The sequence below is a fragment of the Pyxicephalus adspersus genome, chromosome 8 (genome assembly GCF_032062135.1).
Source record: "Pyxicephalus adspersus chromosome 8, UCB_Pads_2.0, whole genome shotgun sequence".
Classification (NCBI taxonomy): domain Eukaryota; kingdom Metazoa; phylum Chordata; class Amphibia; order Anura; family Pyxicephalidae; genus Pyxicephalus; species Pyxicephalus adspersus.
The window spans coordinates 40,748,640-40,771,946 of NC_092865.1; the positions used below are offsets into that span (position 1 = coordinate 40,748,640).

The 23,307-nt window shown below is 36.7% G+C and overlaps 1 protein-coding gene across 1 annotated transcript in view; it reads right to left on the reverse strand.

The window, feature by feature from the left end:
* Positions 1-16,034: 16,034 nt before the first annotated feature.
* The window catches only part of LOC140336785 (uridine-cytidine kinase 2), a 16,111-nt gene continuing 8,838 nt past the window's right edge, over positions 16,035-23,307 (reverse strand). Inside the window, exons 4-7 of the mRNA XM_072420137.1 lie at positions 21,769-21,911; positions 19,445-19,542; positions 17,683-17,731; positions 16,035-17,015 (exon numbers count right to left, since the gene is read on the reverse strand). Coding sequence (XP_072276238.1) covers positions 16,873-17,015; positions 17,683-17,731; positions 19,445-19,542; positions 21,769-21,911 — 433 coding nt within the window. The 3' untranslated portion in view covers positions 16,035-16,872. The remainder of the gene's footprint in view (positions 17,016-17,682; positions 17,732-19,444; positions 19,543-21,768; positions 21,912-23,307) is intronic.

The window sequence follows — 23,307 nt, forward strand, 5'->3', positions numbered from 1 at the left end:
TACATAAGCAAATCTATCATATACCGTATACACTGCTTAGCCAAAAATTAAAACCATCTGCCCAATAAATAGTAGTAGTATTGCATACGTACCCTTTATACCAGCATAGCAGATGTGACCAGTTGGGACCTGGACTCCTCAAAACATTTGAATCTGTCCTGGTTTCCAACACCAAGATAATGGAAATGGATCAAAATGCCTCCACCAACCTGCATTCTGCTGCCATTTATTCTCCACATAAAGATTGCACATTCACCCAGACATCCGGGTGTACAAAAGAAAACTAATGCATCAGACCACATTGACGTCTTTCATTTCTCAATGGTTCTGTTCTGACCCTTACATGCCAATCAGAAGTACTTTTGGCAATGAAGAAGTTTTAATACCGGCCCTCTGACTAGTTTGCAGTATACATATATGCAGCTGGATGTAAAGCACAGTGTGTTCTGACATCATACTCCGGTGGCCAGATTTAAGTTTTACACTTTTACATTTAAACAATTTGTTCTGCAGCAGCACTTCTATGGGAATATATCAGACTGGCCTCTTCCCCACACACACATCAATGTGCTATTTGGCACCCAGACAATGCAGATTTATCAGTGGTCTTTCCTCTTGTCAGATCCTTGTGCTTGCCCAATTCCCATACTTCCAAAATGTCACCTTCAAGAGTTACCTGTTTGACAAGGTGCCATTGTAACAGGATATTTAATGTTGTTTATTTCAGCTGCCAATGGTTTTAATGTTTTAGATGATTAATATACAGTATAACGAGAGGGTAAACCTGTCCTAATCTCAGGACATATATTCATACCCTCAAACAGATGTTCTCCAGCCTATCATCTAACACAGAAAATATAGATTTGTAGGACTACCACTCTTTACAATGCTTCCCCTTTAATCCTTAACAAATTGCAATACTAGAAATTGGTATATGGACCAACAGGATTGGTGCAATACCCTTCATAAGGCTCACAAGTAACACATGAAATATTTCATCTTTATTTAATAGATCAAAACATAAAATGCATCAATTCATGCTGCTAGGCAACTGGTTATATCTGGAACTAGAAAGTAACCAATATTATTGTAAGGATACAATATATATCAAAGCCAAATAATTCACTAATTGTTACGTCTTCAAAATCTCTGCAAGTAATCAGCAATATTCTGTAATCCCATAGCAAGTAATCAGCTATATTCTGTGACCCAATAGTCTTAAATTTGGGTGATCCACCAAACTTCTTGTTTTTCTTAACACCAAATACTCACTTTCACCCTTCCTAAATCTGCATCTGTGTGTCCTGACATTAGCACTCTACTGGTATCTCTGCTTGTTTCTAACTGAGTTCCAGTGTTGTAGAATTCTGTCATCTTCCCTACATAATCATCTTGCAGTGACGGATCACTACATATAATAAAACCAAAGTCAAACAAGTAACCCTTAAAGGGTATGTGAATCTTACAACTGACAATTTGCTTTATGGGTTCCTATCAGGCAGCCAAAACATAGGCATTAGGAATCATTTTCTTGAGTAAGTAGTTTAGGTCTTTTTGTTAGGGTCACGTAATCCCTTTTTTCTGGAGTGTGTTATGGATTATCCCATCTTCATTTTTTCCACATAAAATCCTAAACTGCTTTTTATTACTTTTTGCAAGTGCTTTTTAAGTGGTTTCTGCGTGAATAGACATATATTTTTACTGCATTACCATATACATATATCACTGTATGCAACTAAAGCAAGGGAAGAATCTGCACCTCTTACAACCTAAAGAAATTGTCCTTTATGTAATTGGTTTAGATGTGAGCAATATGTTACACCTAAAGGCCCCCCATTATGTATTTTTTTATATTAGGGAAACCAGGCATGGGCAAACTACAGCCCACCAGCTATATACGGCCCTTTGGGCACCTTAATCTGGCCCGCTTTTACACTTAATTTATATCAGTTCATACAAACACTCTATATCTGTTTGATACTGGCCCAACCTGTCTATCAAAGGTAAAACTCATTGTGGCCCCTGAGCCAAAATGTTAGCCCCTGAATTAAACCAACAAAAATTGGTTATTTGCATATACAGAACCTTTAACCTGCAGATGGTACAGGAAGGTATAGAAAACCCAAAATGTAGGTGTAAGTGGGGGACACTTGTGGCTAACATCCTCTAAAATGTCATTACTATGGTGACATTAAAACATAAAAAAACAAAATGTGCTGCCCTGATACCTAATATTTTAACATCCTTTCATTGAACCACATTTTTTTGGAACAGGGAGGTATATATATATATATGTGTGTATAAAAGAGACATATTCTTCATATTTTGACACATACAATAACTTCAATCCCAATTTCAATGGATTGGATGAGAAGGTGCCTTTAAAGTCCATTTATATAATAAATATGAATATTCACACTATTGATTTTGTTACCATTCTCAGCCTACTCGGATTCCTTTGGTGGTGGATGGAGACTGGCAGGAATAGATACATGAGTAAAGGATTGATATTTTTCTGCATTTAGACCTTTTTCAAACAGAATACACTCAGATAATAAAACACAGACAAAAGAGATATAAATAATTCATATAGATAACTTACTGTACATTGTATTTGTTGTTTTAAACATATATCTAAGAATTTACTGAGAACATTTTATGATCTGTGATCAGAACATTGAAAAATACATGAGTGTGATATTAATGTCAGGTTCCTAAGTTCCTAATATTGCCAGGTAAAAAGAAGCATTATAGAGAAATGTAACAAAATATGAAAGGTCAAGTAGAACAAATGTAACTGCTGACACATGACATTTATACCTGCATAGTTCTATATGTAGAATCCTTTGTATAGTCTGCTAAAAATGAGGGAGGGAGTCCCTCTAGTGGTCAACAGTTGAAACACTAATGTTCCTATACCCAAAAGGAATCATGCAAATAGAATTATTCATAAAATAAAACAAATGTTCATATTTTTATTTCAGAATTTGCTTATGCAAAAAGTATTAATTTAATAAAAGATGTTCAACATAAGAGAAAAGGTATATTATGTAATGGCAACCAAATAACTCTATACACATAGCACACATATGAATAAGGTGCTTCTGCTGTTTTTCCTTAGGTGGGAACTGAGGTCCCCCTGATCTGTACTTCTAGTGCATTTTTCCTGACCCTTTAACATGGGGGAACCTTTGAAATAACTTTCAGGTCTTAGAGATCCTCACTATAATTACTAAATCTACAGATGACAGTACATCAGCGTAGTTCACAATGCCTCGTATATTGTTGGGAACATTGTCACCCTTACAGATTGACAAAAAGATCATTGGCATCATTTAAACTGACCTGTGAGTTACAAACTGATTTTTGCTTAAGGAACCCCTAGCAACCTCTGAAAGAACCCTAAGTGAGTATTATTCTAGTGTATAGCAAATACAATAGTATAAAATAAAAGTATCCAGCAATAGGGGTGAGGTTTGAGTTTGGCAGAATTTTTAAGAACTTTAAAGTGGTTGTCACTATAACAACTAGCTCTTACAACCACAATCCAATCTCAACACGCCCCACTATAGCAACAGGTTCCCATCAAAACATTCTAAGGTTCATGGAATGGGTTTGCTGACCCTGTACTGGACAGAGCCCATGTGCCCTCACCCATCCCTACCAATAAAGACAGGAAGAAAATGGGAAGTACTGCACAAAACAACATTCAACTGTCTTCAATTGCAAGAAAAAATAGTCAAATAAAAAATTAAGTACACTATATGAAATGTGTCTATTAATATTTTAAAATATTTCTACATATAAAGGTGATACACCTGAAAAAAATATCTTTACTGTGCAAAAAGTAAGTATATAGAGAAATTAATTCTCTGAGCAATATTCATAAATTTGCACAATTCCTTTAGATACAAGATAGTGGGTTTCTTGGAATTAACTGCCTGTCATTTCAAATTACCCCAAAACAGTAGGATTTCTATGGACACTTTGACTGGACATTATTTTTAACCTTCATTAACTTATTTTTGAGCCATTTCCTAAATGTGTTAGTGATCGGTAATGTGCTAAATGTGTTAGTGATCGGTAATGTCCTTCAGATTAATGACAGATGCAAATAACAAGCTAACCATGTTCGCTCATCACTTACACCATTTTGCACAGGTTCAAAGGAAAGTCATGTGTGTTCATAAAGTAAGAGCTTCAGTTATAATAATGTCTAGAATAAGAGGAGATTGTCTTCTAATGCCTGTGGGCACCTTTACCCAGAGACTTCTATGTTATTTGCCATTGTATTGGATAACAAAGATGAGATGTCTGCGGAGTTCAGTTTATTGTTTTTGACAACCTGCATTTCACAAGCCATTTAGGAAAACTATGTTAACATGGCTCCAAGAAAGGAAACAACAAAAGATGACCGGGCGGATGTTGTACTTTGTTTTTCTCTGTAGATGTTGGCAATTTTATTTTTCACAGAATATTTTGGGCAAAAGGTTAAACTATAAATGTTTATGAAGGTAAATACTGCTGGCTAAAGGATCATAGAAATTTGCAAACAGACATGTTCCTAGGTATGGCATTACAGAAGAATGCAAGGAGTATCTGAAAATCAAAGTAATATAATATATTAGAAATTAATAAACATGACAGTAGTTCTTTAGAGGTAAAGAATGTTTTGTTCTTTCATTTACTCCCTTACTCCCAATTTTGTTACCTTTATCCCGCACATGACACCAATAGAAGCAGGCAAAGCATGGCTTCTTGCACTTGTATTGAATTGCTTTTTGTTATAAATTTGGAGCTGCTCACACACTTATAACTACAGTGTGCAATCTGTAATATTCTTATATTGTGAGCATATTCATTTATATGCTATGTAGACCAATATCTATACAAAACCTCCCTTATTTTGATATGCTAACCAAAGGAAGGCAGATGTAATGACCCTGATTTATAAAAGGTCTCCAAGGCTGGAGAGAATACACTTTCAGAAGTGAACTGGGTGATCCAGCAAACCTGGAATGTATCTGGTCCAGGAGTCAAAACATTTGCTAGCAAATGGAAAATTATTTTTAAAAATCCATTCCATGTTTTCTGGATCACCCAGTTAACTTCTGAAAGTGTTTTCTCTCCAGCCTTGGAGAGCTTTCATAAATCAGGGCCAATGTCTGAAATAGATTACGTTACAGAAAAAGAACTCAGACATGTGCATCTGATTGCCATTATTTGTGCAAGAAATTGGCATGTTTTCTTTTATTGGTGGCAAAAGCATTTACAATGAAAGGTGCCACTGCACCCAGTACACTCTGGGTCACTTGATGCCACTACACCTTACCACCACTGTAGATGTAGGACAAGGGAGGGACAAACTCCCAGAATCTAATAGCAGGACTTACATAGATGCTTGTGTAGGTTCACTTTGTCCTGGCCACCTTTCTAAAGGTTTATTTACAAACAGCCAGTTCCCAAGAATTTCCCTCATCTGCTTCAGCTGACCATTTGCTTTGGCTCTTGACCTTAGTTTGGTTCTCAATCTTTGGCTCCAGCTTCCAATTTTGTCCCAGTTCTCAATCCCTGGCTTGACTCCCCATTATTCTCTGTGTCTTACTACTCTGCTTATCCCATGCACCTTCCATAACTGCTGACCCTGCTTGTGAGTTGATTGAGGGCTGAAACCTGGTACCCATTACCAGCACAACATCCTGACCCTCAAAGGCTATGGTTACAACCCGAGAGATGTTTAGACTCTTCATCTTAACCTGCACTATATTGTTGGCAGTATCTGTATTTCCTATGTCATTCCGCATTACAGCTGACTTGCACCTCTTAACAACAAAGACAAAACAGGTCCAAAAGCATTCCTACAAACAGACCTAAACATTAAACTGAGCATCTTCTCCTTTAAAGTGGAGGTCTTTTCACTCTGGGCTCGGCATTTGTCAAGTGATTCCTCTCTTTGTTTTTAAAAGAACTTCACCTTAGACCAGAAAAAGACAAGATTTCCAGATTTAATCAATCTCATTCCAGCTTAATTAAGGACTTCCAAGGACAGCCTTTATTATATTAATCACTTTAGCTAAAGGGGTATTTAGGATTGGACCCTTGGGTTACACACAATTCTTTTTTGATCTTTTATCCAGTCGCGGTAGTCATTATTCCTTTATTCTGTGTTACTACAAAAGTTTATAGTTCAAAGAGAACCTGAAATTATTCTTCCAACATTTAGGACAACAAAAGAAAACCAGGTTCATCTGCTGGAGATTAGCAAGAAATTATTATACATATCAAATAGAACAATATGTGTTTAAGATAATAAAATCTTATTTTGAAGTACAAAAGTGTAATAATTAAATAGCTATATTGGCATCTATTTGAGGATCCGTAACATCATCGCTTTGCTATGAAACTTGCAGTGCCAGCAATGACCGCATCATTTAGAATGGCCCTCTACTGCCATTTAGTTCCTTTTATATTTTTAAGAGCTGTATAATTAGTCTTACTTAGCTGCCAAGAATATATGACTAATATGGGCTATAGCCATTTCTAACTACTTTGTAAGGTTGTTTTTTTATGGAAAGTGCAGTCTTTTCAAAGTTGATAGATATACAAATATAAGAGATCATGTTGCAGTAATTAAAAATTAGCAGTGTAGGTTTAAGTTTTAAAATCTTGTTTCCAGCAGAAATCATAGTAACCAGCTTTTTGGGTATTCCAACTTCCTGCCGTCTTTTGAGTTGCACAATAAAACCCAAAGATTGTCAACACTGTTACAAGGCAGTGCAGATACTGCTTCACAACTACATCCACTAGCCATGCTGTATTTTTACCTAGCAGGTGACGCTTAGAAGACAAGCACAGGCATTTGTTCAGTGGGTTGAATGAACAAGCCAACTGCCGAATGCTGAAAAGTGTCTCAGAATATGTGAACAAGGAATAGTTCTTTAGCTTGAAGGCAGTACAACCTCCCTGAAAATGCTTGCTAACCATCCATGTGTACAAGCCTTAAAGTGTATCTTTAGATTAGGTAACTGTATTAGTTTTATTATATTTCATGGTAGACACCCAGGCTTAAAGCGGACCTAAACTCAGAAATTTCACTTACATAAAAGGGTAGACAATGAGAATGTGATCGAGAATGAATTGAAGCTCAAAGCATCCCGGGATACATACGTCACATATCCTGGGAGGCCCTTGGGTGCTCCATCTGCATATGCCTGAGCAACTCGGGCATGCGCAGAAGAAGCCTCCTCACGCAAACAGAAAAACTTGACGATTTCACGCATGCACAGTGATCTCTGCAAATTTTTTTTTCATCCTACGTCACCAAATCTCGCACCTGGGTTGAGTGACGTAGGATGAAGAACCCGGAAGAAGAGACGAAGATGGCGGCTCCCCGAGTGCCGGCTCTGGGACGGATGCTGCGATGACGCAGGACCAGATGCAAAACACCCCCCGATGGATCAGTCTGCCCTGCGGGAATAAAGGTAGGTGTATTTTTTTTGGGCACTTTTTAGTTTGGTTCCCCTTTAACTTCAAACATATCTTCCTTTGTTCATCTCAATTACATGGCGAATTAGAAAATTATCAGTTCACAGACGGAAGATAAAATTGCTTTAGGCTACCATATCAATTTACAGGATTTGGTAATGACACTGCATTTCTGGATAATCAACAGGTATTTGAATCGTTGAAACTGTTATTGTTTTCAAAAAATAAAAATAATTGTATTATAATACAAAAATCTAAAATTAATATATTTAAGAATGTGTTATTTAATTGAAAAGAATTAATAAAAATGACAAATTCACTAAAAGAAGTGGTAATTTAAAAAAATAGTTTAAAATAGTGCCTATCAATGAAAAAAACATGTACTAATGGACAATATAATGATCTATAATGGCCACTAGAGCAGTACAAGTGACAATACTCCCATTACCAAACCACAATGGGTTTCACCAAAATTGTTTTACACTAGTCACTACTTCAGAGAGCAGAAAAGTAATCAGAGGTCCCCTTGGTAGGAATGTTTAAGACCCCCCCTCCCATTTTTTATTTAAATATTATAAACAAAAAGTAATAGGTATGTAAACAACTCTAAAAAACAATGTGACGTGTGAGGGCCTTTTTTATTTAGAATTGTTTTAGTAAAATAGAAATGTATTCATAAAATCATAAGCTTGGTGGTATTTTTGCTACTGTGCATTATATCCTTTTTAATGTATTCCCTTTTTCGGCATTTTAACACAAAAAGTCATAATACAAAGATCACACGTGATCATTCTTTGAAATATAGTTAGCTCTAGGCTGAGGATAACTGTGAATTTAAATGATGTGTCCATTTAGGAGTGAAAAAAAAGGAGTTACTTTAGAGGATAGGTGATACAATAACATCTTAGGCTCAATTCACAAAGCTATTATGATTGTTATTTTCTGCAAAGACTGTTATTTTTTTATCAGCCAGGGCTTATCTGTTTTACAAGAGCATACAATCTCAGGATAAATACTGAATTCTGACATTTTACAAAACACTTTGACTTAAGATTCCTCTGTGTGGGTTTTGCTGCCGGATTTCGGATTGGCACAGTAGTAAGACTATCTGCTAATATGCAGCAAAATATAGGCTCTCTTCTGCTATGGTTCCTGACAATCAAATCTGGACTTAGGGACCTATTTTAAAAAGCAGCATGAAAATCCACAAAGCATGGCATTGTGTCTTATGAATGCGCATTGCACTCCAGCAGCTTTGAAAGTCCAATCCCATTGAAATGAAGAAGAAGCAGTTTGTGTGAGCTGTTGAAGTCATATAACCAATTCTTTTCTATGCACTAAGTAGACACAACTCTATAAGGAACTCCACACCACATAACAGAGAGGACATAGAGGTACATAGGCTAAATAGAGTCGGCTGGAGAGAGATGAGAGAATAGAAAAGTGCACAGTGACCTGGGAAAAAATTATCTTTAGTTTTTGCAGAATCAACTATTTTGACTTTTAAATGTTTTTAGCAACCATTCCATGCTACGGTTCCTGGAAAATCAATATCCACTTGTCAGCTGGTTATTAGAAAATACCCGCTAAGAAATCCCCTGCCCTCTCTGGTCCTGTACAAGACCAAGAGCCCAATGGTTCTACATACCTTGATCTGTACAAATAGACTGGGGGTGTCAGACACATCGATAATCAAATCTGCAATAATTTACATAATGATTAAATGATCATTATAAAAATATAAGATCTATCTAGCCCACACGTATTTACTAATATTTTTACAGCCACAATGGTTTCCTGGAGGTTAGTGTGTGATCAACAATGTTGCTGTATAAGCAAATATGAACACTGGTCCTTTATACAATAAAAACAAAACACATTGGGTGATGCATATTTACTTTGTTGTAGAAACAATTTTGTAATGTGTTATATAAACAAAAGGTATGTTTTGGGATTTTACAGGTATTCCTATTTATAACAACTTTTGTGATGTAAGTATTATCATTTTAATATACCGATTGCTTTGTGCTTGCTAAATGCCAATCTAATTTAAAAAAAAAGCATCTAGCTAAATTAAAGAGAATCATTATGGCCATGCCAATCAAGATGGCGAATGATCATCTACAGAAGAGAAGAAATAGAAGGGTGGTGGACCCCTGCGAAGGAATGAAGACAGGTGAGCATTGCAAGTTTGGTTCTGCTTTAGGTTTTGAACATATACCATTCTGTCCTGACACTTACAGTGCTTAGATGGTTGTTTGTACTTCTTATATGACTGTACTGCCAAATATTTTCTTAAGCCTTTATATATATTTTTTTCTACATTTTTTGGTAGTTCTTTTTAGCACTCTGCTACGTGACCCAAGCTTTACTGCATTAAACTCTTCACTCCAACATAACTTTACATTTTCTACATAATTTCTTCTTGCTATGCTATATTTTAGGCAACACCCTTGTTCCTTTCTTATATTGCCTTTCCTCATTCCTCATGAAAATAGCCTTCATTCCCTTGTAGGTTTATAGCCATCACTTTTTCTGCACTGTTTTCTTGCCTGATTTCAACTAACCTGTTGCTCCCTTAAAGGAAATAACATTTAAAAAAAGTGCAGTTAACTAGTTTGACTGCCTGTGTGACCTAAATTTACCCACCCTCTATGTTTTCAGAAGTATTTTTACAGAGATTACAATGGCCAGCGGCACAGCTTGTTTGCATTCCAGCAATCCAGTATATTCATCTCTGCAATACCGCCCAATTGACATCATCTGAATCTTGAACTTCTTTCTATCATACAATCTGCAACCCCATACAGATGAAAGCAGGGTGCCTACCACTATTAAAAAAATTGCAACACAGGGAATCACAACCAGTTTGAAGAGCAAACAGCATCATAAACAAATGCAATCCAAAACAGCTCTTTGATATGAAGTCAAATACCTTCATAAGATTTATTAGTCCCTTAGTTTGTCAAACTTGGTTTCGTATTTGTGATATCTCTGACCCTACAGAGGACATCTATGATTGATGATGTACAACTTGGCTCCACACGTCACCTGGAATAATCTTAGACTTTGCATATGTATACAGAAAAAAATAGTGTCAAATATTTCAATATTATCAAAGAATCATAAGGGAAAATCATTTTAAAAACAGGGGATGACCTAGATTGCAGAGTGGCTGGCTCTTCTGCTATACCAGGCCATGACACTATGTGCAAGGAGTCTACATGTTATCCCAGTGTTCATTGGCTTTCCTCCAGGCACTCTAGATTTCCAACATCTCCAAAAACATACAGGTACATACATTAGGTTAACTGACTCCCCCTGAGATTGTACTTGGTACATAATATACATGCAATAGAAAACAATAATAAAAAGAATAAACACCCAATAATTTCTTAAAGAACAGAAAACACAATAGATTCACTGCACTCTGTACACATTCATCATAAAATTTATTGTATTTATTTTATCCTTTGATTCTTTTTTTGGTCTTTGTGAAGAAATGTATATACCGACATATTACTTGTTTACATTATTTGTACTTTGTTTTCTTATGTGTATCCTGGAGAGCATCATCTTCCAGACGTGTGTTTATGTATGCATTTTTTTTCGTACTGGGGCTTTGCATCATTTCTGATTCCAGTATGCAGAAATACTTCCTTTGTTAATCCCTGCTTTCATGGCCTTATTTTGCCTCAGGAAGGATGGATGAAAATTTAAACTGTTGTTATATCTTGCAGCACTGCTATTCGCAACACTGTTATTTTCTCTAACAAACATTAAAGGGACAGGTACATCCTGGAACAGTCCATGCAGCAAACAATTGTTTTATTGTTTTAACAATAGTATAAAACAAACAAAACATTGGATTGTCTGAGCCAATAAGCTTGTGTCAGTACCTCAAGGAAAGAACATTTGAGATCTCTAACAAAGGGTTTCCTTTCTCCATATCAAGCACTGCCATGGATTCCCTCACTATATGTAGGTGAGAAACCTAGGCACCATATATACAGTGTTTTCATTCCTGCCATACCAACCCCCACCGCTCAGAGTTTTGGGAAAAAGCATATTTTGGCAACATACAGTACACACATGACTGTCCATCTGCTAGGTCCCTGACCTATGTTCTTCCCCATTTATTTCCTGGGATGGATGAGACTGCTCCTAGGCCAACAGCAAAGGCATCTGTTTGTACTGGAAATTCATAAAGTTGTGGGTGGTTAACAAAAGCTCCTTACACAATATTTCCTTTTGTTCTTCAAAGGGCTCTGAAGGAAAGGACTGTCTTTATTTCCTTATACTATAGTGAATTTGCTCCTTTCACTGAGATTTCGTTAGAGGTAGACATAACCCCTGCTTAAAGTTAATTTCCAATCACAAGCTTTTTTCTGGCCTCATGCACATGCTTAATATAAATTGTATATAACCTTTTAAAATAAATTAAAAATGTGTTTACGTTTTATTTCTTTTAAAAAAATGGGGGTTCCGCCCCTTTGTCTTTACTGTTGCGGCAGTAAAGACTGAACGGGAGCCCAGAGCATCCATGGATACCCATGTCTCGTATCGCATGAGGCTACAGGCTGCTCATTGTGCACATGCTCGATCTCAGACATGCGCACAAGGGGCTTTTCCCCACAATGTAAACAAAAATGGGATCTCATGCATGAGCAGTGAGATCAGCAATTTTTCTTTTACAGGGGGATAAGCCACCCGATCTTGTGTCTGCACAGTCCGAGAAGAAGGAAAAAGTTTTCAGTGTCCATTAGTACCTCCGTGTCAAGGCCTAAAAAAGAATTCAGGACGGCACAGAACCAAATTGAGGCCAACTACAAAAGCATTGAAGGTTTTTTTTAATGACAGTTTCGCTTTAACTCTGCCTACACAACATCAGGTATACCTTTCACTTGAAAACCTTTAGCATTAGTTTATGCTCAGAATGTCTCCTGATCTTTTCAGTTTGTACTAGGCTAACATGGTATATTTGGAGCGACTTTTCCTTTTTTAGGCTGAAATACCCTGCAGCAAATATCAAGGATTTTCTTCTTATATGGACCCCTCTCCATTGCAGAAATGTACTCTCTATAGTGGCCCCCCAAAACTATGATCAACCACATTTTTTTGTCAAACCTTTTAAGATTCTACTGAACTATTTTACTAGTCCAACAGTTTGGGGATGATACATTAGGGTGTGTTGTTTAGCAATTTTCACAACCTACACAGCTCTTTAGTAACTTTGACATAAGGAATAGATCAGTCAAATCCCCCTTAACTAGATGGCTAGCGCTCACTGAACAATCCCATAATACAAGACATTCACAGCACCAACACTACTTTGAAAGGAGTATGGACTTGTGACATTTTTGCAGGTTAGGCAGTGTTTGCTGCATACATGAACAAGAAAACTGTAACTAAATAACATATGGCAGAAAACCTTGTATGTAACCCTAATAGGAGAAAAATGCTTCTGCATCCAGGGTGGCTACTAACATCGGCTAATACCCCCTGGTGGGCTTTGAAAGTGGCCAAACCAGATCCATAGCAACCTTCTCAAAAGAGATCTTAATTTGAGGCAACAGTACCGGAAGACTTTAAAACTTGGCTATATCTAATACCATCATAAACTTTTCCACATATAGATTCTATTCCTTCTTCACATATTAGAGAAAGTTAATGGGGGGTATAACAAGCTATCTTCTGGTTCTTGACATTCCCTACCCATCACTTATACCAGCAGTCCAATAATCTTCCCTGGCAATCGTTCTCTCCATAGGCAAACCAATGCATTTTTTCTGACATTTTCATAACTAGTCACTTGTGCTTTTCGTGAAGGATTGGAAAATGCTTAGTGGAAAAAACAACAGCAGAATAGTCATTTGCAATGCCAAATACACAAAGAACTCATATTTGTTCTGATCCAAGTTTGGTAGGGTCCACCAAACTAACATATACCAATATGACAAGGTTTCTGAAGTTGGATATAGGTCTCCAGTGAGTGTCCTTTAATAGGACAGATATTCTTTGAATTCTCATATACTTTGAATTTTTATGTGTGCTGCCAGAAATAGACTGAAAACTATGACATTCACCTATGCAGGATACATTTCATATACTCATCTAAAATTGTGGCAATTAACAGTGACATCATTTTAAGACAGCACCTAATACCCTTTGTATTCCTAATGGTCCATTAAAATGGCAAGGATGTAATGGTTGTCAACCTTGAGGCTTGGGTGAAGATCCTGCAGATAGCCTGTGGTAGTAGCATGTCATACCACAAGGCACTTTGTACTCATTATTTAGCTTCAATAAGCTTTGCTTCATAAAGAATAAATGTCTATCTTGGCATCTTTCTTTTATGGTTAGCATGGTGGGCCCTCAGTAAAGTCGCTCAGATCTTTACCCTTGCCAATTTCTGCTTCCAATATGACATTGTATTGTCGAAAATGACATTCTTTGACAAGTGCCTTTGTAAATGAAATAATTAAGTTTATTAATTTCACCTGGCAGTAGTCCTAATGATTTGGCCGATTTGTGTATATGTGCGAGATCAAATATCAAACAGCGTGTTACCAAAAAAAAAAAAATCAGTTCCTTACAATGAGTTATCAGTTTAATTGCCTTTAGATTACTTTATATCCAATCATTCATTTGGATTGGAGCTCCAAATCTGCCCACATGTACTAGGCCCTAGTAGTGGGGGTCTGCTATGGGCATAACAGCTCTATCAGCTAGGACCTCCGATATCGGCTGGTGGGAATAAATTACTGCTATTGAAACACATAGACCTAGAAGACTCCCAAGAGGGATTGCGTGATTCTGTTTTTGACAAGGTAAATATCAAAGTACAAACGACACTTCACATATGAATAATTTATTTATTTATTTTTTGCATAGTGTGCACTGGATGGTGTAGCAGCAAAGCTGGCAGGAGATAAGCTTATATGTAGCCTCACAGTTATGTAATGAGGGGTATTCGTACTTTATCTAAAAATAATATATTCTGAAAGTGGTTGAAACATCTTGATGCATAGTGCCTCCCCAAATCTAAATAAATAGGTGAACGGCCTGTCAAATGCACCTGTTAATGCTAGATCTCAGATCCACCTCGGATCTATTGACACAAGCGCATTGTAACGCACATCCATTGACAAGTAAGTCAAAGCAAGGAACGAGCAGGGAATCCAATAAGGGGAATTTCACATGAACAAAGGTAAAATGTTTGCTTATAATATAGTTATGAGATCTATGCTAGTGCTAGTATAATAAAGAATACATAGGTGACCCCAGAATAGCTTAAAGCGTACCTATAGTCACAAAATCAACTTTGGCTTATGGATAACATAAGCCAAAGTTATAATCATCTGAATACTTTTTTTTTCAGCTTGCTTTTACCTTTAAACGTTCTGGCCACTGGCCCAGGTCTCTCTATTGCCTAGGCGGTGAGGTGCAATCTGGGAAATGCCACCCTTGGAGGGAGTGTTTCTAATCCCCTACCACTGCCCTAATCATGCATAATATTTCCACTTCTGAACAGTTCATAAATCATTATATTTTTCATGGATACAAGCTGACCCAGCCCAGTGCCACCAGAGAAGACTGACATTTTAGTGCAAGTAAGTGAGAACAGATTATAAATTGAAAGACTAGTTTTTGAGTATAGTTCCTCCATGAACTACTCCATGACATTTGTTAGCAATAAAAAGCTGGGCAGGCCTATTTTAAAAAAATCTCCGGGTCCTTTTAGATTAATGACAGTCCCTAGGCAGGGCAATTAGGAATCTGAGTGTAGGAATATAATGACCCTACTTCTATGACTTTAAGGAGATTAGAACTCTAATGCGCAGTTATCTTTTCTACCCTGCTACTCCGAACATCAATTGTATATCAAGTCGCACAGAGGTTAGCACGGTACAATATTTGTTTTATGTATGAAGTCTACTTAGCGGTTAATAAATTCAGTGTCAATCTGGCCTTCTTCCTTTGTCTAGAAAGAGCACCGTATTATTACATTATGGTATAACTAACTACCCCTGTGAACTATACTTGAAAAACATTCCTCCAATACAATTAAATTTGATGACAAACATTTATTCTTATCCTTCATATGTATAGTCAATGGATTATAATAAAAAAAAAAATACTAAAAAACAGAAAATAATCCGCAGGGGGAAAAAAAAAAAGAGGAAAAAAAACAAACAAAAAAACAGCACATATGTCTGTTCCCATATGACCACTATGACTGAATGCTATCCAGCTGGTATTTAAGAGAATATCCGCTCTGCATGAAAGGTCTGGTGCCTTAGAAAATGTGCAGTAACTGCTATACTACCCAACATATTCGCTAACAACTGATAAACACGATGAGTGATGTGGTTAGTATATTGCAACCTATGATGTTGCAGATCACAGTCCAGCAGGAGAAAGTTAATAGGTTAACGGCCATTTTAAATAAAAATAAATAAATAATATTCAGAGCCACCTATTAAACTTTAGCATATGCTAGAAAACATTAACATTTTTGCCATCACATTATTGAGTAGTACAAACACTTTGAGCAAGTAAATTTTTTTAATGTATTTTTCTGCTGTTCATAACAGCTTTTTTTTTAATCAGATCAGGATACAGTTTAAGAAAGGGAACAAGACAATGGAAGAAAAATAACTGACAAAAAGAAAGAATTACAGGGTAGAAAATAAATACTTTGCCAACTTTAAACAATGCAAATATGAACGTCTATTATGAGTAACATTATAAAAACCCACAATCATGATTTTGGCACCAGAAAAAGGCAAGTCTTCTGCTCTAAGTGGTGATATCCTACTACCCTCCCTACTGACTTATCAGGAGTTTAACATCTAGAAAAAAAACCCTTATAAATGATATCAAAGGGAACGCATATCTATCTTTTGGGGGGATAGTCACTGCCTCAATTACTGCACGTTTACCTAATCTTCCCCCTATAAATCACACTCAAAATTAACAAAGCTTTTGAAATACTTTTGTGGCATATACCTGTGCAGAATTCACATTATAAAAAAATCTAGAGTGAACTGAATATTAGGGTACCTTGCAGATGTCATTTTCAGTAGTCAGTATGGTTGTTCAAGTTTAGATTTTTTTTTTTTTGTCCAGCTTTCCCTTTCTCCATTCAAATTAGGAGTAAGCAAAAGAAAAAAAGGCATCATATTAGGCCACGGTTTTCCAATTCTGACTCAAAGAGCAGCAAATTCCAGCATGTTTTGTTCTTGTTGCAGAGTAAAGGCCAGAGCTCGCATTGCCCATAAGAATTAATTTTCCTCCAAAGAAAGCTTGTGTGTCTCTCCAGGTTAGAGTGGAATACTTTGTATTGATGTAAAGTATATACAGATTCCATAATAACAGGGCACTTTAGTGAGGTCGGCTGCTGTTTGACTCTGAGGGGTGCCTGCTTCGATGGTTTGTGTAACCGTTCACACAACCATTAGTCTGCCTCTTTGTTAAACCGCCATTTAGGATATCTTGGATGTGCTGAACAATCAAGTTGATCGCCACTGTAAAGTGAAAAAATATTATGTTCAGTTCTGTCAATCTTACATGAAATGCAAAGCAAAGGTGTGAATCAACACTTTACCATTATTCATCTGCACATAAAACAGATACTGTCTGGTATACTAAAAGGTAAAGGGGAATGGAAGGTGTGAGCACAAAGTTTACATAAAACAGAAAACAAAGAAAATAAAAAAAAAGTTCTGTGGAGCCACTATATAAATAATAAAAATTAACAATTTCAGACTCACAAGGAAATTCATAATTTCAAAAACTACTACAAACTACAATACCTACCCATAGTGATTATTCAATGCCACATACAATTCTGTCTGGAAGATTACTTGGGTAATTTCTACTCCTCTTTAAGCAGCTGTATTCCCACTAGAAAATGTCTGAGCACAGAACTCTGCATGGATGGCTGGTAGTCAGATGGCATATTTTTTTTCCTGCTGACTCATCCGCAGAGAAAGCCGGCCTAAGGAAGAAAGAAGACAGGCATCGCGGAGAAGGATGCCGGCGGATCAGGCAAGTCTCGATCTACTAAGGTTTTCCTACCTCTAGTGTTACTCAAGGTTACCGCTTCCAGCACCTTTTTTCTACCCCGATTCACACTCGGAGTTACCTCTTAAGGGATTAAACTACTAATAAAATATTATTTCCTTCACTCACCAAGGTTATCAGCACCTCTGGGAATGATCACATCTGCATATTTCTTGGTCTACATGTAATTAGGATAGAAAAGAAGAAGAAAAAAAATGAAACTTTAGTTAGTCTCAAGCCAAATTCTGTATGGCGCTAGATTGTTTTTTTCAAAGCTGCGTGCACTAAACAAAAGCTATATCCTTTATTCCACAAACCATCTTAGACATTTTTCTGAAATACTTCCATCATTTATACACAATAAAATATGTTATACTGAGGAGAGTGCACACCTATCAGTATACACAGAGATTATGCATGAATGAGGAGCTCCAGGACCAGATAGGGTCTGTAGGTTTGTTATTAAGTTGATTTTGTATGCAAGTTGGAACAGGTACATTATTTTAATAAATGCAATTAGGACAGATGTTTGTCTCAACATATTATTAGGCAGCGGGGTGTCAGTTACTATATAAAATCCTCACTGTGAGGTAATCACAAACAAAGCAACAAAACATAAACAAGCAAACAAACAAAGACTTTACGGAGCCTCATTAAATTCTGGAGCAAGCTGTGCTTTGAAATTCAAAAAGAATTGTCCAAGAGGTTGCAGAACAGCAAAAGACTTCTTCTGCAAGTCATGCAAACCCGTCAGATGTCCTTAACTCAGGGACTACCTGTATAGTATAACCCCGGAGATCATTTACTTATTAAACAGGTTGGAAATATCTTTCATGACACATCCAGGACTGGGCTGAACCCCTAGTGTGGTACTTCTTCATACAGACTCCACTTTAAAACCATTTGAAACAGGTGACCAAGAGACCAAATTTTTCGTGTTACATTTAGGACGACTTCAGTGTTTTTTCTTGCCAATTTTTTAAGTTATTGTTACTAACAAATCATCTGACCGGTCACTTTAATAAAAACAAGCTGCCGACAGGAATTAAGTAAATAAACAACTGCCTTAGGCTTTCAGGGACTCTTTCCTGCCCAAACGCCATGCAGTTCTGGTCAGGGAAAGTTCCAGCAGTGTTGGAGCTTGATTTCTTTCTCCACCATACATTCCTATTGTCCCACTAAAAACATGAGCCAACAGGAATGATTGGGAGTAGGAAAGCTTTACCATTACAAGTAATGGCATTCAGTCATATTCTGAGTGCTCTAGATGCCACAACACACAAACTCTGCTGACCTCTGTAGACCTAACCTGAAATCAAAGACGAAACATCATATAAGAACATCTCAACATGGCATTGTGTACCTTTTATCTTAAAATTTTCCTTAGAAATAACAGTTTATGGATGTGTATCTAGATTTGGTAAAGTCACTACGGTGCTGCTCACTGATCTCTTTGCTGGAGGCTCAGAGGAAGCAAAACCCTACCTCTGCTATGACACCATCTCCACAAAGACACCAAGCAGAACAAAGCATTGGGGATGGAATAGAACTAATGAAATAGAAAATCATACTGGTTGGGCATGGTTTCTTTTCATTGACGTCTTTATCCAATACACCACATCATGTTTTCTCTTTCTAGTCACCATTTAGACTCTATAGTTAATTTTCAAATAAGTTTTGAATTATTAGTTGAAAACAGGTAAATACAAAATTTCCAAGAGCATTTGTCAATAAACCCTACGCTTACCCCAAATAATGGATTCCATAGCTATTAGAAGTATACAATATTTCGGTAGAAAGATGCCCCTAAACTTGATTTGATTTTTTTTATTTCCTATTTTTTATTAGTTTTAAAAAATTTTATGCACAATTGTAACAAATAAATACTCACAGGTAAACAGAATTCTTCAAAGGCTGGCTTTACAAAAGTGATATATTGCGAGAGAATCTGCTCCAAATCACGACCTCGTTCATTGATATCTCTAAGTACTGCAGAGGGAGAGAGAGAGAGAAAAAGATCTGTACAATGGACCAGTTATCTCTACATACAATTACATTTGAGTTTTCACAGTGTGCATTCCTATTACTTTGCACCAGGCAGTGAAATGTCTGTCCACCAATAAAACCTGCCACAATGCTAATAAACAACCCAGGCAATTACAGAAAGGGAACAGATATTAACACATTCTTGGTTTAGCATTATGAATTTTTTGTGTGAGCTGCTTCTTGCAGTTGTGCTGAATCTTGAAATTGGTGTGGAACCGCACCATGTATGATTAATGATCATTATAGGTTTTTATTTCTTACACTTTCAGTCCTAGAATGACAAATGCTTAATCACTGCTCTGTATCCATGGAGGAGGCTGTAGCCCTAGGCTGCTCACCTAGTTTGAGCTACAGACAGTTCCCAAAAGTTAGCCCAGAAGGCCAACATTACCTGCGCTTTCTGACAAAGATCAACAACATTTTTTCACCTAATTAGTCCTGCCAAATTAGATCTAGGCAGTATGGTTGTGAAATCCCACTACTGTTGCCTCAATCAGTATTAGGTTGAGCAAAGTAATTTAGAGAAAGGTTGACCTACATAGATGTTTTGTTTTAAAAATACTCTCCAAGTTCCTATTATATAGATAATGATAGTGAAAGAACTTTGTGAACTAATGATACTGACCTTCTGCAAGAACTAGTTGCCTGGCTGTCAGATTAGTATTCTAGCTTCAGCACTTTGGAACAGGTCTGGTCTTCACTGATTTGGAACAGGTACGTAAATCAAATGTTTTAATATTACCGACTGCATATTTGGGTGAGCGACCTACATTGAACCTGTGCCTATACTATGCACACTAAAGTATTGGTATTTCCTAAACAAAGGCATAAAAAAAAATAAATAAATAAAAATTAATGTCACAACATTGCCTAAGTCTACTCATAAAACAAAGAGTTTTAAACATTACAACAGCCCACAGAAACATTTTTTCCAATTAGATCATAGCAATCTGTGAGGCCTCTAAGAAGCACACAGAAGGTGTTTTAGGTTAGGGCTTATCCAGCATGGCAAGTTACCCTAGCTTGGACCACATTCACCATCTGCCCCCCCTTCCCATTTCTGAACAGGGTACACAACTCTTTTCTTGGAATTACTTGCAATTAGCCTCCACTATTTTCAAAAACTACAAATCGGGGCCACTCCAATAACTGTAAGTCTATTACTGTAAGTCTAAGTCTAGTTTATATGATAGGTCAGAGTCACCCAAGTACATCCCAAGCTGGCAAAGAGCTAATGCAAAATGTGTCATCACACTAAAATGTATAGAAGATACGTGAACTGTTTGTTGTAACTGCAAATCAAGAGGTTAATCAATTGGGTTACTTCAGAAAAAAACAATTAGAGAAACCCTAATGTTTCCACAGATTTCTTCTGCACACAGAACATACAAATGAGATTATCACATGAAGAAAATGTGAGCATAGGTTAGGTCAGTGCATGCAGGAGTACAGAAAAAATACTTTGAGGTAGTTTTTAATGGTTTCTCATCTCACACCTGTAGACACAAATGAACTGAAACAATTTTTACATTTATACGACAACTACCTGGACAGTGGTCACATTAACAAATGTCGTTATTGAAAGCTTTCCCCACTATTTCAGTTCTGATGACAAATCAAGATTTTCGCTTTACCCTCATCAGTGACATGAGGCATCAGGACAATTAATCTTGACAGTAAAACTTACCAATAAAACTTACCAATGAGAAAACAACGGTAAAACCTGACAGAAATCCTAACCAACACATCTAACTTTAATCAGTGTTTAAGAAAATAGTGTTCTTTTAAAAAGGATGGAAACTCTGTTTAAAGCAACACCAAAAAAAAAAAGGGAGGGTTCTGCGCAGAGATAAAAACATTGTCTTCAAAATAGCGGAGAAGGTATGTTTTTACAAAAAAGGTGCCAGGTTCTTTCACACATAACTTGCAGCAACCAATCCTGATAAAAACGTGCCAATTTAATCTGCAACAATTTATACAATTAGAAAATCCTAAAACACTTGCCTTGTTTTATTGGTGCATCATTTGATCTTTGGTTAGGATTAACAAAAGACTAAACTGACGTAATCCAAGATATATCAGCATGGAGCCAGGAATCCAGCACTTTTATACTTCAAAGTCAGAAGTGAGCATGTTAAAAACACAAGCAAAAAATTCAAACAGGCTCACCTCTTCGCGATAGTCGTGTATCTGCATCTGTGTCCACAAACAATTTCATCCGGAACATATCCCTGATTTCTTGAACATAAAAAGCCAATATACCTTCAAAAAGCACCACATCGGCTGGGTATATGGTTATAGTTTCTTCTTTCCTTGTAAAAGAAAAAAAATGTATGCATTTAAATTAAAAAACAAAATCTTAAAAAGGACACACAGATTTCTGTGTATTAATAAAAAACAGAAAACATGGATGCTCAAAATACAGGGACCCAGAATAGAGAACTGAATGAGCCAAAGCAGTGACAAGATCGTCTTTATGCTCTGTTCAGGCGTTTCCAGTTTTCTTATCTATTAACTGGAGAGCCTAAAAAAACAAAACAAAAAAACACTGCTTCTTTCCATTTCAACTTCCATAAAGCTTTGGGGATCCTGCAGTAAACATCAGTTTACCTATACCCTGGCTGCCAGATGATCCATTGACCTAAATAGTCGAATAGGTATGGAAATTCATAAAACATCAGGTTGTAAATGCCCCACCCTCAAATTACAGCCAGAACTCGCTGGCTGAAAAAAAGCCAAAAAGATCTGTTTAAGATCCTTAAACCCGACCTAAAATGGTGCTTACTGAAATATTCCTTTAGATCATATACAGCAATCTGTTGGCGGCTCCATGTTCCATGACATTTTTACTTTTGCGTGAAAATGCAGATTTAATAAAAAATGTTTTTTGGTATTATTGGACAGTTAAAACCAACAATGCTTTTACTATTGAGTGTTCGTTGCCAACGATGATCAGGCAGCAAAAAACATTTAAAGAAAAGCTATTAGACACACAGAAGCTGCCAATAATGACTTCCTCTAAACATGTTGTTTTACTGACACTGGCTTCAGAATACCTGAAACAAAAGATTCAAACAAGAACTTTTGTCTTTGTTTTAGTTTCCTGATCTTCGTGCTGGCTCTAAAGCCACATCTTAAAGAGTCCAAGACCCCAGCTGAGGCAAATAATATTATTAATAATAATAAAAATAATAGAAAAACCAAACCAGGTTAAGCACCTTTAGATATCTGCTGACCCCTTTATCACTATTGCATATGATAATAATGCAGTAAAGGGTTTCTCAACCAAGGTTTCTCCAGAGGTTGCTAGGGGATCCGTGAGCAATTAGCAGTTTAAATCTCAGGTCAGTTTAATAGACATGAATTATCTTTATGGCCATTTGTAAGGGTGACATTCTTCACACTGGCCAGTTATGTAAGGGGCACTACAATTTTGTACTTTGAGTTGTGGAAATAGATATTATAGCAGGGGATCCACCAAGACCTGAAAGTTATTTCTAGGGGTCTCTCAAGGTTAAAAAGATTGAGAAACACTGATGTAGTAGCTGGGAGAAAGAACCAAAGGATGCTCTGAATTACACCCAGAAACAATCATGGTCATTTACTTGGTCAATAAAATGGTCTGGTCAGAACAAATATGAATTCAGATAATGAAAATGATACTTTTCCTGATGCAGAGTGTAGATATAGGAGTTATGCATGATCCAC